This window comes from Marmota flaviventris, chromosome 8 (assembly GCF_047511675.1).
Source record: "Marmota flaviventris isolate mMarFla1 chromosome 8, mMarFla1.hap1, whole genome shotgun sequence".
Classification (NCBI taxonomy): Eukaryota; Metazoa; Chordata; class Mammalia; order Rodentia; family Sciuridae; genus Marmota; species Marmota flaviventris.
The window spans coordinates 54,362,692-54,381,598 of record NC_092505.1 but is presented as its reverse complement, the minus strand read 5'-3'; the positions used below and the strand labels follow the sequence as shown (position 1 = coordinate 54,381,598).

The 18,907-nt window shown below is 46.9% G+C and overlaps 1 protein-coding gene across 1 annotated transcript in view; it reads right to left on the bottom strand.

The window, feature by feature from the left end:
* The window catches only part of Slc12a8 (solute carrier family 12 member 8), a 116,377-nt gene that overhangs the window by 52,268 nt on the left and 45,202 nt on the right, over nt 1-18,907 (bottom strand). The window contains exon 4 of the mRNA XM_027936002.2: nt 2,968-3,081. Coding sequence (XP_027791803.2) covers nt 2,968-3,081 — 114 coding nt within the window. The remainder of the gene's footprint in view (nt 1-2,967; nt 3,082-18,907) is intronic.

Sequence of the window (18,907 nt, the reverse complement as noted above, 5' to 3'; positions counted from 1 at the left end):
CTTTGTTCCCATTCCCTGGCAGCACTGGGGGAGATTTAGCAAGACCTCAGAAAGGTCAGTCTGGGAAGTACCTAGAGGACAGGGTCCCCAAGGTCAGCAGATTTCTGGTTCCCAAAAGTGGTGCAGAGGCAGCATCAACCTGAAGGCCTGGCACACAGGACAACAGGAGGGCCTGGCTCTGTACACAGATGGGGAAGAGCCAGAGATTCCAATATCCCTTGGTACAGTGTAGGACCCCAAGACCCTGAATGGATGCAAACAAGGCAAGGCCAGGAGAAGGTGTCATGAAGGACTGACATTAGTTTTAAGTCTTCCTGGCAGGATAAAGGTTTACAGTCACTCTATCCAGCAAATGTGGGTTTGTGCACCAGGACCTGTCACTACTGAGCCTTAGTTTCAGGCTCATTTCCATGAACAAGGAATGTCAAGCAACGATCCAAGTGAGAGATGAAGCTTGGACCAGACTGGTCAGATGGCAGAGAGGAAGAGAAGAGAAAATCCATGATATTTAGGAGGTAAAATTGACAGTATTGGAGAATACTGGGAGAAAGAGGGAAGAATCACCAAGAACTCCCCTTACTCTCATGAGCAATCAACTACACAGAGACACCATTCACTGAGACCAGAAATACGGGTAAAGAGTCACTTGGAGGCAGGTGGGATGAGTTTCGTTTTGAACTTGTTGGGTCCAAGATAGCCAAAAGAAGATGTCACATATAATAAATAATGAGTAAATAATGGGAACCTGAATAAATAATGAGAACTCTCACACATAATAAACAATGAATAAATAATGGGAACCTTCAAGGACAAGTCTAGGCTAGAGATGTGAATGTGGGAGTCATCAGCGCTGGGGCTGATCACTGAATAATGGGCAGGGATGAGATTCCAAGGAAAACAGTAGAGAAAGAAAAGAATGAATCTCAGTAGCATTTAATGGGCAGGCAAAAGAGGATGAACTCACACAGGCAGTAAACAGTAGGAAATATAAGGCAAGAGAAAGGAACAGGAAGTGGATTACTCCTCAGGAGTCAAATAAAGCGAGAAATCAAGAATGTCCACTAAAGATTCTAACAGGGAATTCAGTGGTGGGAAAAGACCCATCTCTCTGGAGAGACAGACCTGGAATTCCAAAAGGAGAGAGTGAGGGAGTAGAGGAGAGGTTAGGAAAAGGGAAGCAGGCTGTAAAAAGGAGAGAAAAGGGCTTTGGAAAAGTGAAATTTAGAAAAGGTGAATAAAGTCATTTTTTTTCATTTTAACATCTTTATTGAGGAATAATTAACATGCAATAAACCGCATATGTGATTTTGTTTTGTTTGTTTGTTTTTGTGGTACTAGGGATTGAACCTAGGGGTGCTCTACCAATGAACTACATTCGCAACCCTTTTTTTTTTTTTCTTTTTGAGACAGAGCCTTGCTAAGTTGCCCTGACTGGACTAGAACTTGTGAACCTCCTGCCTCAGCCTCCTGAGTGGCTGGGATTACAAGTGTGCACCACGGTGCTTGGGTACATATGTTTTAAATTTAACAATTTGAAAAGTTTTGTTTAACTGTTAATCTATTGATGAATATTCCCATTTGGGGAGACCTGTGAAACCATCATCTAAACAGAAATGCATTTTTCATCCCCTGAAATTTCTTCCTGCCCCTTAATAATCCTTCCCTCTTGCTCCCTAAATCTCATTCCCAGGCACCTACTGATCGGCTTGCTGTTACTAGAGCTTGCATTTTCTAGAATTTGATCATCTAATTTTATCTTTTTAGGTATTTTTTGAGGGGTCTGACTTCTTTCACTCATCATAATGGTTTTGGACTCATATATTTGTTGTGTGCATAAGTAATTCATTCATTTTTATTGTTAAATAGTTTCCTGCTGTGTGGCTGTACCGAGACTTAACTGTTCATCTGTTGATGAATATTCAAGCTGCTCTCATTTGGGGACTATTACAAATTGAACTGCTTTGAACTTTCACAGACAAGTCTTCATATGAACACATGCTTTCTCAGTCCTCTGCAGTACATAAGCAGGGGTGACATGCTGGGTGTGTGTGTGTGTGTGTCTACTTGTTAAGAAACTGTCACTGTTTTCCAAAGTGGTAGCACCATTTGCATCCTATGAGTGGTGGATGAGGGTTCCAGTGTCTCCACATTTTTGACATATGTACTGCCTTTTTCATCTTAAACATTCTAGTAGCTTCTTCTTTCTATTTGGGGAGAGGGTAATGAGCAGGGATATGGCACCCGTAGGAAGGTAGAGGGAGACAGGGCAGAAGACAAGGAGAAAGCCGCAGCCACACTCCAGCTCACAACACTAGCTAGATAGGGAGTGACATGTTCCTCTGAGTCTGTGCCCTGGGGACAAGCCCAGTCCCTGAACATATCTCCTGTGGGTCACCTGTCAACGTGTTAGTTTACTGCCTTCCAGGCCAGGGATGCAAAGCACAAGACAAGCGATCTCCAGGGACCTTCAAATTAGAACGCTGCTCCATGGCTACTGAAGAGTAGGAAAGTGGGGATCGGTCCAAGTGACGAGATTCATTCACTGCCTGCGGGATCTTACACACCCAGGCCCCCTGGAAGAATCTGCAATGGGAAAGGAGGGGGTGGGAAGAGCTTCTAAACCAAGTATGCACTCCTTCCAGGTATGAGGAGGGGAGCCTGTCATGCTGAGGAATCCATCCTACTCAGCCCTAAGATAAATAGAGGCTCTCTGTTAATTTGGCCAAGAGTTATCAATATATGAGTATAAGGGCTAAGGAGGATAAAATCATGCTGAGTCCTTCAGAAATTATGAGCAAGTAAATGAATTGTTATAATAATAGATTCTTAGTCAAAGCCAATGCCATCTCTAAAGTCAGATATACATCTTAAGAGCATGTGCAGGCAGGACAGTTCTGACACTGAATTTTGGGAACCAAGAATATACGCTCCTAATGTGTGAGTGAAAAAGAATCCAAATGGTAATACCTGTAGCTGCTGGGAAGAACACCCCAAACACAGTGAAAAAGGTCTCCCCGGGACTGTAATCTGGCAGAGTGTTGTTCTGTAGTAGTTCTGGTGAGTATCCAACAAAACCATGCTCTGAAATAACACAAAGGAACACAAAATGAACCGCGTGACAAGACACATATACCCTTTGGTTACAGTAGTATTTTATATAAAGGTTAAATATTAAGTAGGGTTTTGTGTGTGAAAGAGAAAGGAGAGGAAGAAATGGGGGAATTTGGAGAAGGTCTGATAGTTCCATCTCCCTTCCTGTCACAGGGTTGGCTTTTGTGTACTTATATCTATAGATACACAGGGTGAAATGACATCCTAAGTCAGAACAGTGGTTACCTCTGGGGAGGAGGAATTTTCATCTCTTGCTTCATAGACTTCGGTATAGCTGGAATATCTTTCTTTCTTTTTTTTAAAGTATTTTTTAGCTGTCAATGAACCTTTATTTATTTTATTTATTTATATGTGGTGCTGAGAATTGAACCCAGTGCCTCACACATGCTAGGCAAGTGCTCTACCACTGAGTCACAACCAGAGCCCATAGCTGGAGTAACTTTCAATGAACGTATATTTATGAGTTTGCTTTTCACTGAAAAAAAATCACTTGATGTTTACAAGTTACCTCCCTGCTCATAAAGCTCCCGTGGGTCATTATGAGCTACACAAAGTCCACACTCCTTAAGATGAATATCAAAGTTCTCAATCACCTGGCAACAGCCCACCATATCCTCTCCATCCTCTGCCTTTTCAGTTCCCCAACAATCCATCTTCCCAGGGGCACTACTGGTACCATCCTATGCCTCTGCTCAGGCCACGTCCCCTGCCTTCCAGACCCTTCTCTGTGAACATCACTATTGTGTTCGTTCTTCAAGTGCAGCTCAGGCATTACTTTATGGCCTTGCCCTGATCAGAATGGATTCTCGCCCTCACCTGCTCTTCGCACTAAGACTATAGGTGAAAAATCCAGTCTTTGCATCCCCTTCCCCCAGAGCCCAGTGCTGTGCCAGGTGCACAGTAGGTAGGTTGCCAACAGGCAGCACATAAAAAAGAACTTTTCACTCTGAGCTCTCAGCTATGGGCCCAAGCTTTCTGTTAGACTTGCTCAGAGACTACTTTATAGCAGGAACATCTCAAATATGAATTCTTTAAAGTGTTTTAAATATGTTTGCCCAGTGACCTTAACAAAGTTTTTCAAGTGACTTCAATCCTATGGGTGCTTTGCTTCTTTGTCAAAGGAGGTCACTTTGAACAGCCTCTATGAATGCACTAGCAGGCTTTGGAATTTCAAGCTACAAGTCAAGTGATCTTGGCTCAGGAACACCCAGGATATTCAGCTCTGCCTTTGAATCTCGTCTCTGAGAATGAGACGGTTTGTTCCTATTGACTGATGCCCAGGGAAGGCAATTTCTGCTCCTTTTCCTTCAGCCCCTACAATCACAGAGGACAGGTATTCGGCCACCTGACAGCCCTGGTCACAGAACCCCCTATGAACCCGGTCCTCCACCCACTCAGAGCTTGGCTAGACCTGAGCTTCCCACCATGAGATCTCCCGCAACTCTGACCAGTCCAATGAGGTCGCCTGTGCTTCCCCCAGCTTCCAAGAGTCATAACTTCATTGGAAAAATATTTTTCAAAAAAATAATAAAATGAAAGCTCAGTGAAGCACAAGGGACTCAAGGGAGCCCAGTCAGGACTTAAAATCATTGTCAATTGCTTTCTTTTGCCTGAATACAGGATTTGCTCTGACATATTAAATCTCAAGCTCTGCACAACGTTTCTGAATGATTTGGCATCTTCGCAGCTGGCCCGCCCCTCATTAACAAAACGCAATAAGAGCTAAGTTAACTTTAGCTTATCCGCTGGCTGACCCCACCGACTAGTCTTTCTGAGGAGAAAACCAGCCCAGCCTGTCCTGGGATTCAGCTCCGTCCCAGCGCATCTGAGCAGAGCCTGTGCAGCTGGGCAGGCCGGCCAGCCTGCAGCACATAAACACTGCATCAGGCGCCACTCACCTCTGCCGTCCCACAGGGGCCCTGATGCAGGGGAATATCTGATCACAGGCCTGAGGGCTTTGCTCTGCTCTACCTGAAGGTTCAGAGGGATTTTAGACCCAGGTGTTTCTACTCCAACAAGATCCACAGGCTGAGAAAATGGGTTGGGGAGAAGGCCTGCCTCAGTTGCCCTCTCCTGCAGGGTCAACCAGGAATGCAGCTCTGACATACTCACAAGCACACACTCACAAACATACACTGACACCCGAGCATATACAGACACACACTCAGAAGGACACACCCAAACACACGCATACTGACACTCAAAAGCACGCACACTCTTACTGGCCCAGCCCTCTCTGAACTGGATCCAGGTTTAGTTCTCTGCTTACTTGGGAAATAATCTTAACTTGGAAAAGAAATCTGTGGACAAGGATCTGTGTCAGTGTTTTATTTATGATAATGTAAAATTGGGGGAGGGTCTAAATGTCTAACTATGGAAGACTGAGGTATTTTAGATATTTATAAAGAGATTTTAGTACCGAAGAGAACTATCTATGTTAAAAGAAAACTGTATACCAGTTATGGTATAAATACAAAAAAAAAAAAGTTTTAATTTATACATGTAAGAAAAGTCTCAAAGGAAACATGCTTAAATACTGTGATTATACAAATAATTGAGGGAAATTCTTTTTTTTTCGTATCTTATTTCTACAAAATTTCCACATTTTTAAAATGCTTACTTTAATTATCAAAAATAATGATCTTTTAGGAAAACAAACAAAAGAATCATTAAAAGTTGTTTCACAACTGAGAGTCTGCTGTCTCCAGGGAACCATCTGATATACAACTAGCTTTCTTTTTTTCCCCCCTTCCTTTCAATTTGTACTCTTCCTGCTTCCCAAAATAATTTGAGTGATTTATGAGAAAAACATAAGCAATAGCCAGGCACAATGATGCCCAGGGGGTCAGGAGGCTGAGGCAGGAGGAGTATGAGTTCAAAGTTAGCCTCAGCAACTTAGTGAAGCCCTAAGCAACTCCGTGAGACCTTGTCTCAAAAAATAAAAAGGGCTGGGGATGTAGCTCAGTCATTGAGCACCTCTAGGTTCAATCCTCGGTACCAAAAGAAAAAGAAAAACATAAGCAAGAAAGGACAAATAAAATTAAAAAGAAAGAAGAAAAGGAACGCACAGTCATAACTCCAAGACAGTCTGAGGCCTCTGAATAAGGATTTGAGGGGAACTCTGCAGGGAACTCTTGAGACCAGAATTTGGGATTTGTGTTTTGACTAAGCGCCCCAGGGCAAGGCATTAGACCTGATGGTCCATCTCTCCCATGGATGAGAAGGAGCCCCTGCGGCTGGCCTCCTTTCCTCTGCCCTCATCTTCTCAGGTCTTTAGGATTTTCACCCACCCCCATCACTATTCTACCTCAAGACCCCCAGTCCTGAGCTAAGCCCCATGGAGGCTTGCCCTACTGATCCCCATTCCACCTGCTGGGCCCAAGTCTGTCTCCCATACCCCAAGCCTGGTGGTCCCACCAGACCTGGAGCTCAGGCAGAGCATGTGCCCAGGCAGGGCACTTTTGCTGTTACTGGCTGGTAGTGGCCAGCGGATGGATGGTGTGAGGGCGACGGTTCACCCCCAGTGCCAGGGTGTAGGACTGAGGCACACCTCATTTGCCGTGCCCTCCCACAAGAGCTCTGAATGTCTGACTTGTTGACATCCAGACCAAAGTTCCTAATTATTTTCCTCATGGCCCCCTTTGAGAGTCTGAAAGCTGTGGCCCCTGTCTCCATCTACACTACCTTTGGCATACAGTCTGGAGAGGCCTAGATCCCTGAACCTTCTGGGTTCATCCCTGCTACTCCAGGGCCTCTCCTTCTACCTGGGACTGTCCTGACAGGCCCTCTTGGCATCTACAACTTCCCAAGCCCTGCCTGCCAATGAGCCCCACCTCAGAGTGGACAGCAGCCCAGGAGTGATGTTTCATACTATAGTCCCTGCCAGGCAATGAGGAGAGTCTTGAGCACCGAGATGGTACAGGTGATCCCAAGGACATCACAGGGCAATCTTGCTTTTGAAAATAATGCTGCCCAGCCATTTATGGAACACTTCCTGTTGGCCAGTCACTAGGCACTAAGTACTGACATCATCATCTCAATCTTCACAACTGCGCTGCAAGATTGAAAAGGTCAGAAAACCAAGGCTCAGGAAGGGGAAGACTCCTACAAGGGTACAGAGTCAGATCTGCCTGTACGTCACCCACTACCTCTCCCTGGTCTGAGGACCAGGCATTTCTCTCCAGGAGATGAACCCTAGGCCCTGGCACTCACCTCCCTCAGGGAGAGATGAATGTCAGACAGGTTCCCCTTCAGCCCCTGGAAATGCCCCCAGAGCTTAGGGCCTCTCCCTCTGTGCCATCTCGGGGGGGGGGGGGGGGGTAGGCAGAGCCCTATCCTGTAGAACACCACAAGCTCAAGAGTGGGTGATGGGCTGGGGCTTGTGCAGCTTGGAGGAGGCACAGCCTCCCCTGGACTCCAGGTCTGTCTGAATTTAAAGCTTTCCACCACCATACAGTCTGTAATTTATTGCAGAGTTGTTTCCCTGAGATTCTAAAACTTGTTCTTTTCTTTTTCTTTCTCTTTTTTTTTTTTTTCAGTACTAGGGATTGAACTCAGAGACTCATACATGATAGGCAAGCACTCTTACCACCAAGTTCCACCCCCAGCTCCTTTTTAAAAATATAATTTTGAGACAGAGTCTCATTAAATACCCCCAAACTGACCTCAAACTTGCCACTCTTCTGCCTCAGCCTCCTGAGCAGCTGGGATTACAGGCACGTGCCACTGCACCCAACCAAAGCTTGTTTCTTGACCTCAAAGTATCTCTGCCTCAGTGGGCCTTTACGTTCCTCTGCTAGAGAAACCAGGTCACTGGGCTGGGGTCCTGCAGCAGACATCCTTCAGCTCTGAAAGGCCTGGGATGCCCAGAACCTGCAGCTGCTGCATATGAATGTATCTGGGCTTAACCTGAACATCTGCTTCTGTATCCACAGAATAAAAATACCCTGGTCCCATTTGAGCTGTGTGCTTTTAGGCAGAACAAAAACAGAACAGGCAGAGAGAGAGAAAATCACCACAACACCCAGGCAGGAACAGGCAGAGGGAAAGCCTGGCAGGTCTGCACGCAGGGAGATTTGACCTCTACCTCCTAGAATTCCCGTCACTTCAGCTTCTTATGATGCTGTCAGTGGGCTGCAGTTCTTGGGGATCACCCTCGGCTCCCAGGAGCACCCCACTCTGGGCAAAAGAGATCAGCTCTGGTCACAACTGATGACAAAGAGTAGCTCTGGCAGGGCTAAGTGGGGTCCCAAGGCCTCCAAAGATCAGAGACCTGGCCACCCTGCTAAAGTGGCTACTGGGAAACTCCCTGCAGCACCTGTGGTCTGCACACCGTGTCCCCTCCCCACTGTGGGGGCGGAGAAGCTGCTGAAATTAGTAGAGACAGTGAGAAAGTCCACCCCCATTGTGGGTGTGGGGTTGCTACTATTGACTAACTTAGAAAGCAAGATTTCTAAAAATGATGCTGGCACTGTGGGCTGCGGCTGAGGGCAGGGGCTTCCGGCAGCGCTGGCTTTCTTCTGGGCTCAGCTCCCCCCACAGCCCCCATGACCACTGACCAGCCAGACAGCCCTTTCCTGGGAACAGACAATGGGAGAGGCTGGTCCAACCAGGAATAGAAAGAGTGGAGGAAGGGCCCGGAGAGAGGAAGGGAGGGAGGGGGCCTGGCCCAGACTGAAGTGAGGGTGGGGCCTGGGAGATCACAGGAAGAGCAACTATGCAAGGAAAAGGAAAGGAGAGGCCGAGGTTCTGGGAAGGGACACAGGCACCAAAACAACGCCTTAGGGGAGGGGAGCCAGGGCACTGTCAGGGCAGGGGAAGGCCACAGAGCGAGCTGCCTGCAGATCCTCAAAGGAGCAGGAAGTACAGTACAGCGTGGGCTCCTGGAACAGAGACAGGGCCTTCCACAATGGCCAGGCACTGGGCCTCACGTGGACTCCTCCTGAGGCCCCCCTCGTGGTAGAGCTGGACGGGAATCTGGGAGGGCCTGCCAGCATCTTTTACTACCTGGACCACTCTGAGATACTGCAGCATAGGAACAGAGATCTGCAGCAAATCTGAAATAGCCTGACAGAGCAGGACCAGGGTAGACGGGGAGAGAGCCATGTAAGCCACCCACAAGAGTTCTGCCCAAGCAGCTGACACTTACTCAGCTACTGCCCAACCTTAGAAGACGAAGATGAACAGAGAGGGGCAAGTGAACCTGCATACCCCGTCTGCCTAGACTCGCAGGTGGAGTTTTTCCTATGGGCTTTGGCGTTGGTTCCTGGAGGTGCAAAGTGTGAGATAGTCAGAGGTTATCAGGAAGGAGCCCAGCAGAAAGAGAGTCCATGGATTTGGGAGAAGTCTCAGTTACGCTTCTCCTCTCTGGGTATAGGGCACGGTGACCTCTACTCAGCACAAGATCCCTGAAGATCTCTGAGAAGAAGGAAAGAACCATGGCAAGACCAGAAGTTAGGACCCCTGGGTTGGGGCCCTGGTCTTACCACAGACTTACAGTGGGTGCCCTTTCCTCTTGACACTCTGCATTCCTAAGGAGCTCCCAGGTGGTGCCAGACTCATACTCTCAGTGGCAGATGTTTTTAGAATCCACTACTACTACTACTACTACTTCTTCTTCTTCTTCTTCTTCTTCTTCTTCTTCTTCTTCTTCTTCTTCTTCTTCTTCTTCTTTTGGCAGTACTAGGGATTGAACCCAGGGGCATTCTACCACTGAGCTATACCTCCAGCCCTTATTATTCTTTTTAATTTTGATATAGGGTCTCCCTAAATTACTCAGGCTAGTCTCAAATTTGCAATCGTCCTGCCTTAGTCTCTCAAATCGCTGGGATTATAGGCATATGCCCCAGTGACCAACTAGAATCCTTCTATTTCTGAGAGCTGCCTAATCAGATGCCCATTATTAAGACTCAGGACACATCATTCAAAAGCACAAACAATTTCCAATGGCAAATGTAAAAACCCAAACCAGATTCCAGACCATGTCTGCTTCCCCTCCTCTATTCTGTTAATATAATACCTGTTTCAGAACCATGAAACAAGCTTACATCCACGTTTTCATATATTAATGAAAAAAACAATTAGAGTCACTGCCATCAGGCCTTACATGTTTTCATTTTCTGGTGTTTTAGAAAATCAAAGTCTACGGAGTCTTCCATTAGTGCAGACAATGAGAGATTAAAGAGAGGGGAGGGAGCGAAGGCACCTATGGTCTAGTTTGTTGGGCCATTTTAACAACTGAGAAAACTGGAGCGCAGAGTTGGCAGTCAGTTGTTCAAAAGGCATGGGGAAGTCAAAAGTGGAAGAATGACCCCAATTTAGAGTCCAGTGTGGAGTACAGATAGTACGAAATCCAATTTGCAGGACTCTCCCCTTGAACTGGGTTATAATAATCCTGGTACAACTATAAATGATTGATAAAAGTGTTTTGAGATGGAGCTGAATCTGGTTGTATTGATTTAAACTGTACTGATCGTGGCCTGGAGAGAAGGAAGACGAAATCATGACAGGTTTGGAAGAAGCCCCCAAAGAGTCCTGGGCAGTTGGAGTTTCTACCAGACTACAATCTCCTCTCTGACTTCAGCCCTGGCGACTCTGGTCTTCCAAACAGAGGGTGGGGAGAGGATGTGAGCAGGGTTTCCAGGCCTGAACCCCCACCCAAAGAGAAAATACGCAGAGGGCTGGGCCCTCCAGCAGTGGCCAGCAGGGAAATGTGAAGTGGGGCCAGGCTGCCCAGAGGTCCTGGAAGTTCCACCCAGACCGCCCAGGGAGGAGCAGCCTGGAGCCTCGCCTGGCTCTGGGGAAGGCCTCCACCCTGTGGGAGGGTAGGCTGTCAGGAAACAGCTAGAAAAGCCCCCAGTGCTGGACAGCCAGGGTAGGGGGATGTCAGGACAGCCCCTCTGGCTTGGGAGGGAAGCGGCTGTCCAGCAAAAGAAGGGGCTCCTGCCAACCCTTCCAGCCCAGGAGGGCAGCTCTGGGGTTCTTTCTGAGCAGAGGACTTCTTGGTTGTGGAGAGGAAGGTAAGCCATTGCCTCATGGAGAATGGCTTCTAATATCCCATCAACAATTTCCTCTGCTAACATGGGCTCTATTTTGAACGCTTGATGAACCTCTCTTACCATGGCCTTGAGATCAGTAAGTTGAGATGAGGAGAGAGTTCTACCTAGAAAGGTCTACCATAGAAAGAAGTGACTTGGGAAAAAAGCCTGACTTGGGTGGGCACCCAGGGTTCACCCTGGCCCCAGGCATCTCGGAGTGAGGATAATGATGGTCACTTAGGCTGAAAAAGATTATGCCAGATATTGTCCTGAAAGCTGTCCCCAGAATCAGCACATACAAACCTCAAATCCCTACAAAACAGCTGCTTTTTTTTTTTTTTTTTTCAGGTAAAGAAACTGAGGCATGAGAGGTGACAAGGATTGGAACCTTGTGAGATCACTGCTGGTTTGGTGCTTGCCCAGGGATACAAGGAGTCTTGGGGGCAGGTGGCAGGAGCTTTGAAGCGGTGGTGGTGGTGGGGGGGGGGGTGTGCACAGGGGACTAGAGAGGCCTCACCTTGCCCAGGACCAGAGGCCCCCACAGGCCTCCTCTGCACAACTCTCAGCTCAAAGGAACCCTGAGGAAGGGAAATCTGGCCTTCTTATCTCCTAGGGGAAAGGAATGCACTCTCCCGCCAGGATAAGGGGCTGTTTTGACAGGAAGTCTCCACCCTGACTGTGGGTTCCTCCCAGCCACCACTTACTCCTTCTGGCTGTCCCTGCCTCTGGCATCCCTCTTCCCATGCTTAAACTCCTGACCCTGACACCCCCCCCAACTTGTCTCCCCCTCCCAAATTGGCTGCCCCTGCACCACTCCACACTAGCCAGGAGTTCTGACCTGGGAGCCCACTCCCCTGCCCCATCCTTGCCTGGCAGACAGCTGAGGAAGGGGCAGATGGAGGAGGCAGCATCAACACCCTCCTGCCAAGCACCCTCCTGCCAAGCACCCTTCTGGCAAGCACCCAGCTGAAAATACTCAAATGCCTCACTACCACCACTCAGTTCTACAGCCATGAGAAGCTCTCCCTCCAAACCAAGTTCTACCCAAGTGTGCTCAGGAGTTGAGGTGGAAAGCAGAAGCTGTATTGGAATCCCACGGCTGGGGCTTGAGGTATAGCTCATTGGTAGAGTAATAGCATGCACAGGGCCGACATTCCATCCCCAGCAACACACACACACACACACACACACACACACACACACACACACGTGCCGAAGAGCTATAGCTAAAGATCCAGTGCCATAGAGCCCTAGAACGTTAGCCTCAAATTCATTGTACAGATGGAAAGGTTGAGGCCCAAGAAAGGAGACCCCTACACCACAAAATTAGCAGTTGGTCATTGCAAGTGCAGAACTCAGTGAGCACAAGCCCACATCCAACATGTTCTGTGAGTCCCCACAGGCCTTCAGATGCCACTCATCTCTGTTGTAACTGCCTGGCAACTGGCCTGTTTTTCTACCAGACTATGAGCCACATGAGTGCAGGGACTTTGCTGTCTATTTCCTGGGGTGTCTCCAGTGCCTAGCCCCAAGAGATTTGCAAAAATAAAACATTTTTACTAATAAACAATGAGAAACTCATGTCCATCAATAATGAAGGAATATGCAGAAATGTGCCTCATTTAGACAATGAAATATGATTCAGCCATAAAAAGGAATGACGCTCTGACATATGCTACAACACAGATGAACTTTGAAAATATTATGCTAACTAAAGAGCCAGATGTAAAACGACAAATATTGTATAATTTTGTTTATATGAACGATCTAGAATAGACAAATTCACAGGACAGAAAGTAGAAGAGAGGTTGCAGGGCAGGGAGAGGAATGAGGAGTTATTGCTTAATACAGAGTTTTTGTAAGAGAAAGCTTTTGGAAGCCTGTGATGGTAATGGTTACACAATAGTGTGGATGTGATTAGTCCCACTGAATTGTACAGTTAGGTTAAAACGGCAAACTAGATGTTGCAGTTTTGATTACAATTAACAATAAATAAACAAGCTATTTATTTCTTTGAATAATGCTCCCTCAGGAGCCCCATCCTGCAGCCTGACTCCTCCTTGCTTCACAGATGTGGAAAGAGGGAATGGAGGCACTTCCTAGCCAAGGCCTTTGGGAAAGTGAAGGGCAGAACCACAGCCTCCAGATGCTTCTCTCCACCACAGACTGGGGCTTGCTCCTGCTCCGTGGGAGCAGCTGGAGCTACTCCAGCTCTAGGCAGGACTGTGAGCCACTTGACCAGAGGCTGCTCAGGGCAGATTAGAACAGAGGGCATGTGTGCTCAGAAGTTTAAGCAAAAGGCAAGGAAGACTCCCTTTGCTAATGTCCTTTTTTAAAAATTTTTTATTTGTTCTTTTTAGTTATACATGACAGTAGAATCTATTTTGACATATCATACAGACATAAGTATAACTTCCCATTCTTGGGGTTGTACATGATGTGGAGTTACACTGATCGTGTATTCATATATGAACATAGGAAAGTCACGTCCGATTCATTCTATTGTCTTTCCTATTCCATCCCTGCTCCCTTCCCTTTATTCCCATTTGGCTAGTCCAATGAACTTCTATTCTTCCCTCCCCTGCCCTCACACCCCGATTGTGTGTTAGCATCTGCATATCAGAGAGAAAATTCTTTGGCTTATATTCCCATGGGGTTTTATTCAGGGGTGAAGGTGAGAGGACTTGCAGGAAAGCAGTCAAGAAGCACAGATTTGGGTGTCTCTCTCTAAACCACGCCCAACTCCCACAAAAAATGTCAGCCAAGTCGCCCAGTCCCTCTTGGAGTACATGTTCCCACTTTTAAAACGTTCATGGCTATTAGGACCTGAGGCCTGAGAGCAGCATTTGACAGGGGGTTCCAGTAAGTGGGACCTGGCCTTGAAGGAGCATGCCTTTAACCTGGGCTGCCCTGGGCCAGTACTGGCCCTACTGGCTCTGATTTCACCACGCCTCTGGTTCTCAAAGGAGGAAACCAGAGATACACCTGTCTGTGCCCTGTTATTCCTTTACAAGCCTCCCTGTGGCTTTGCTGCAGGTGCTCAAGGGAGTGAGGAGATGTCTCCCATCAGATGAGGACTCTCAAGGTCAGAAACAAGTTCCCTCCTCCTCCTGGATTTCTGGATCTCCTCCTCATCCCAAAATGAGTGCCATCGCTGGGGTGCTCCAAGGGCAAGGAGACCATAAATCCTGGTGGGACCGTTCCAGCTCACACCAGTTGTCCTGGAATACTTGCTAAAATAGCAGGAAGTGTTCTGATGACCCTGCCCTGGAGAGCATCAGGAGGGGAACACGAAGGGAGAAGGAAGGAGGATGCGCCTTTCCCTGGCCTGGAACCTTCATTGTAATGCAAAGTCTGGTCCTGGGACCAGCAGCATCAGCAACACCTGAAAGCTTGCTAGATATGCAGAATCTCAGCTCTCTCCTCTCCCTCCTTTGCCCACCTGCAGAATTGGAATTTTCATTTTAACAAGATCCCAGATCTTGAAGCTTAAAACATCTTTTTTTTTTTTTTGTACCAAGGATTAAACCCAGAGGCACTTAACCATTGATCACATTCCCAGCCCTTTTTTGTATCTTATTAGAGACAAGGTCTTGCTGAGTTGCTTAGGGCCTTGCTAAGTTGCTGAGGATGGCTTTGAACTCGCCATCCTCCTACCTTACCTCTGAGCTGCTGGGATTATAGGCATGTATCACTGCACCCGGCTTGAAACACTATCTGAAAAGTATAAACCAGGGACCTCCAGAGACCTATCTTTCAGGACAAACAATGCTAACAACAACAATAATCATTTATTAAGCACTTACTTTGTGCCAGCCATGACCTTTTTTTTCTTTTACAACCTTTTTTTTTTCTTTTAGTTTAATGCTTTGACAACATAGCAAGGTAGGCATTATTACTTGCTTTTTTAGAAAAGAGGAAAGCAGGAAGAGAGGTTGATTAAGTCCAGACAAAAAAGTTGTAGCGAAGCTGGAATTTGATCCCAAGGGTCTGACTCCAAAGCCACGACTCTGACAACCATAGTAAATATGATGCAATCTTTCAAAGTAGACCAGCAGTTACAGCCACTTGCCAACTCTCTGTGGCCCACAAGTTTACCCGTAGATGCACACCCCAGGGAGGTGTTCCAGAGGCTGCCCTGTTGCCTAGCACTGGCCTGGCTGTGGGTACGTGGGCACTGTTATTAGGCTAACCCTGAGGCAATGCCTCGGTGTCTCCAGAATGCATCTCTGAAGATGAGTCTATGTGTTGCAGTCTGCAAAGAGCATGAAGGTCCACAACTAGAGTGACATATAAGTTGGATGATGAGCAGGCCTGGGGAACCCCTTCTGCCACAAGCTCAGGCATCTCTAATACTGGCCTCATCTTGGTCCTAGATTGAGGGTACAGGGGAGAAAAGTAGGCTGGTCCTTGTTACTTTATTCACCTTTCAAATGTATGACTTGGACATCATCTGCTGCCAACCCTCAGGAGGCAGCACTCTCTCACCAGCTCCACCTGTGATAAACCCCACGCCCCACCTGGCCAGCATCCCCAGGCTCCTGTGCTACAGAGCTGGCCTCAGCTGGGGTCTCTGCCCCACCCACTCATGGCCCAGGGTTGCGCCGTGGTTCCCTGGGTGTGCAGCTGGCTGCCCTCATTCCCCATTCAAATGTGAGTGATGTAAGGGCACATCTCCCCTGGCCCTGTGCCCCACAAGACCCACCAAGTATCCTAATTCGGTATGTATCCCCAAAATGCCTGAAAGTGTCACCATTTGCCCTTCCGTGGTCACCCAGGGAGCACTCTGCAAACTCTCAGACCCAGAGGACACCTTCCAGGTGCAAAGAGAGGAAGGCTGGGCAGCTGGTGGGGAGTACTGGCAGGATATGGCAGTCCATCCCTCAGGGTGTCACCCTCACCTCCCTGGGAACTCCCAGCTGCTCAGGGTTTAGCGATGTGAAACAGCCCTCCCAAGACAGTGACTTCATTCACCAGGCATCCATCCCTGGAGCACTGGCCAGGGAGCCAATCTCCTCCTGCCCACAGAGCTGGAGCAGATGCAGGGACAGAAACTGGGCAGTTCTCACTTCCTCTGCAGCCTCCTCAGCCTGTGGTTCCTATCTCTGGTCTCCAGAGCCAAATCCAGCAAATGAAAATAATCCAATGGAGACGGCCCAGTTGTGGGGTAGATGTGGGGACTTGGGGTCAGGGGTCTAAGATTCTATAGGCCATTCTTTCTTCATCAAAATCAAACTCAGGACAAGAGGGAGGCTTGAGGCACACCCACTCCTGGCTGCTTCCCCAGGCAGGGATGAGTGGAGACCCCTGCCTGCAGAAAACCTTCTAACAGGGGCCAGATCCAAAAAGCCAGGAAATTCAGGACGCTTAAAATATTTCCTCCCTTGACCAGAGAAAAATTAAATGTTCAACTCATCTAATTAAAAAAAAATAAACCAGCAACATAAAGTGTTATTCCATAGGCAGAAAAGATAGAATCATGCTTTTTTTCCTGACTCAATAAGGGGGAAGTGGATGGTGGATGGTGAGGAAGATTACAAGATGGTGAGATAGGGACAAAGAAGAAAAAGACCAGAAAGAGAGAGCCATAAAGCAGGAGAGAGAGAGGCAGAAAGAGACGAGCAGAGAAGGCAGGTTTGTTTTTGAGGAATGCAGGAGATCACCAGATCACAGTTTGTCCTTCCCTCAGAAGTTCAGGAATCCTTACCCAGACCTGAACCTTTGTTTATGATTCTTCACTGCTCTAATCTTTAAAAATTCCTCTCTTCGAATCCTTAATCTTTCCCCTTTCATGGTCAAGGATGGCTTTGAAAATCTGGCAATAGTTCTGGAGCTTCTCCTAGAAAAATACACTTATCCATGTAAAATCTTGAATGCAATTTCTGGGGCTTATCGACTCTTAAAAAATTACTTACTCTAGAAGCTTCTCTCTGATTGGGAGACCCACAACAGCCAAAGCAAAAATACCCCAATTGCCAGATTAAACTAAGGGTGGGAATCATATGTGTACTCAAGCTTAGTAACAACATTTGCTTCATTGATAGAATTTTGGGGCACAAGTACCTATCCCTAGCTACACCCCCACCAGATGGGGAAGCTGCTGCTCAGACAGGCTATTTCCCCAAGGTCATGGAATGAGCCAGAACTAAAATCCCAGTTTTGGTATTTCTTCTTTGACACTGACTGAGCAGATTTGTTTGTGCTGTAGGAATTCAGAACAGCAGAGTTCTGAAGGGACCCAAAGTCTCTGGAGCAGAGAAAATAAAAAGTGATTTTCCTTTTGTTTCGTGCAGAAATTTGAAAAAAAAAAAAACAACATAGAAATGTATATTGAGTTTTTTTTTTTTATTTTAGGCCATAACTAAAGCCCCTTTATTGCTTGAGGAACTTAAGAATGTTCTGTGCAGAAGGAGTCATACCATGATCACAAAAGGCATGTGTAGGTTTAAAATACTGTTCATTCAGGCAGCAATTACAGATTTACAGTTCAAGTTTATTATTTTATTTACTTTTAAATGTTTTTTAATCTCTTTATATTGGGATCATAAAATATCATACCTTAAGAAGTGTAGCATTAGTCAGGCATGGTGGCATAGACTTGTAATCCCAGCCACTTGCGAGGCTGAGGCTGAAAGATCAAAAGTTTGAGAACAGTCTAAGCAACTTAGACTCTGTCTCAAAATAAAAAAGGACTGGGAATGCAGCTTGGTGGTGGAATGCTTGCCTCCCATATGTGAGACCCTGAGTTTGATCTCCAGTACCACCAAAAAAAAAAAAAAAAAGAAAGAAAGAAAAGAAACTTAACAGTTGGGTTTCTGCCAGTCTAATGAGAGCCAGAAAGAGGCAGGAGAAATCTCATTGAAATAATAAAACCAAGAACTTGTTCTCTACAATATCCAGTGAGTGTTCATTTTCTGGAAAGCAGCTAGAGAGAAAGGGGGCGGGAAAGAGGGGGGCGGAGAACCTTCCTAAAACTTGGGGGGAAAAAATAGCTGCATTTGACTTGTTTATTTATTTATTTATTTAGCAGTACTGGGGGATTGAACCCAAGGGCACTCTGAGTTTAAAGTAATGTTCAACTCATCTAATTTAAAAAAAAAAAAAACAAGAACCAACAACATAAAATGTTATTCCATAGGCAGGAAAGATAAAAGTCATGCTTTTTTGTTTATTTTGAGACAAGGTCTAAGTTGCTAAGACTAACCTTAAGTTTGCAAAATTCCTGCCTCAGCTTCCTGAATAGTTGGGATTACAGGTGCCTGGCAGACATTATTTCTAATCCTTACAAAATGCCCTGGAAGGTACATTTTCCATTAGACAAAAGAGCCCACTCAGTTTCAGTGACTTGCTCACATGGAACAAGGAGCATGTGTTTCGACAGGGCTGATCACAAAGCACATGTGACTGTCTCTGGTCTTCCTACTCAGCCTACCATTTCATGAGGGCCGGGACTATGACCATCTTACTCCCACAGCATCCTGGAGCCTACTCCGGGCACCCCAAGGCCAAGGCTTCAGTGACTACATCTTAGTGGGTGGATGGAAAGAAAGGCAGGAACAGGTGCCTGTGTGGTCACGCTCCCTGCACAGCCGCCACCCCATGTCGGTGACCACTGCACTCAGACCCTTGGTGTTGGCTCCATTCTCTGCAGCGCCTATCACACCTACACAGGCCGCGCAGACTGTCTTCTAGGACTGCGTCCATCTGCCTCAACGATCCTCATCCACTCTGGTTCATTTCCCAGTCACTCAGCGAAGTGT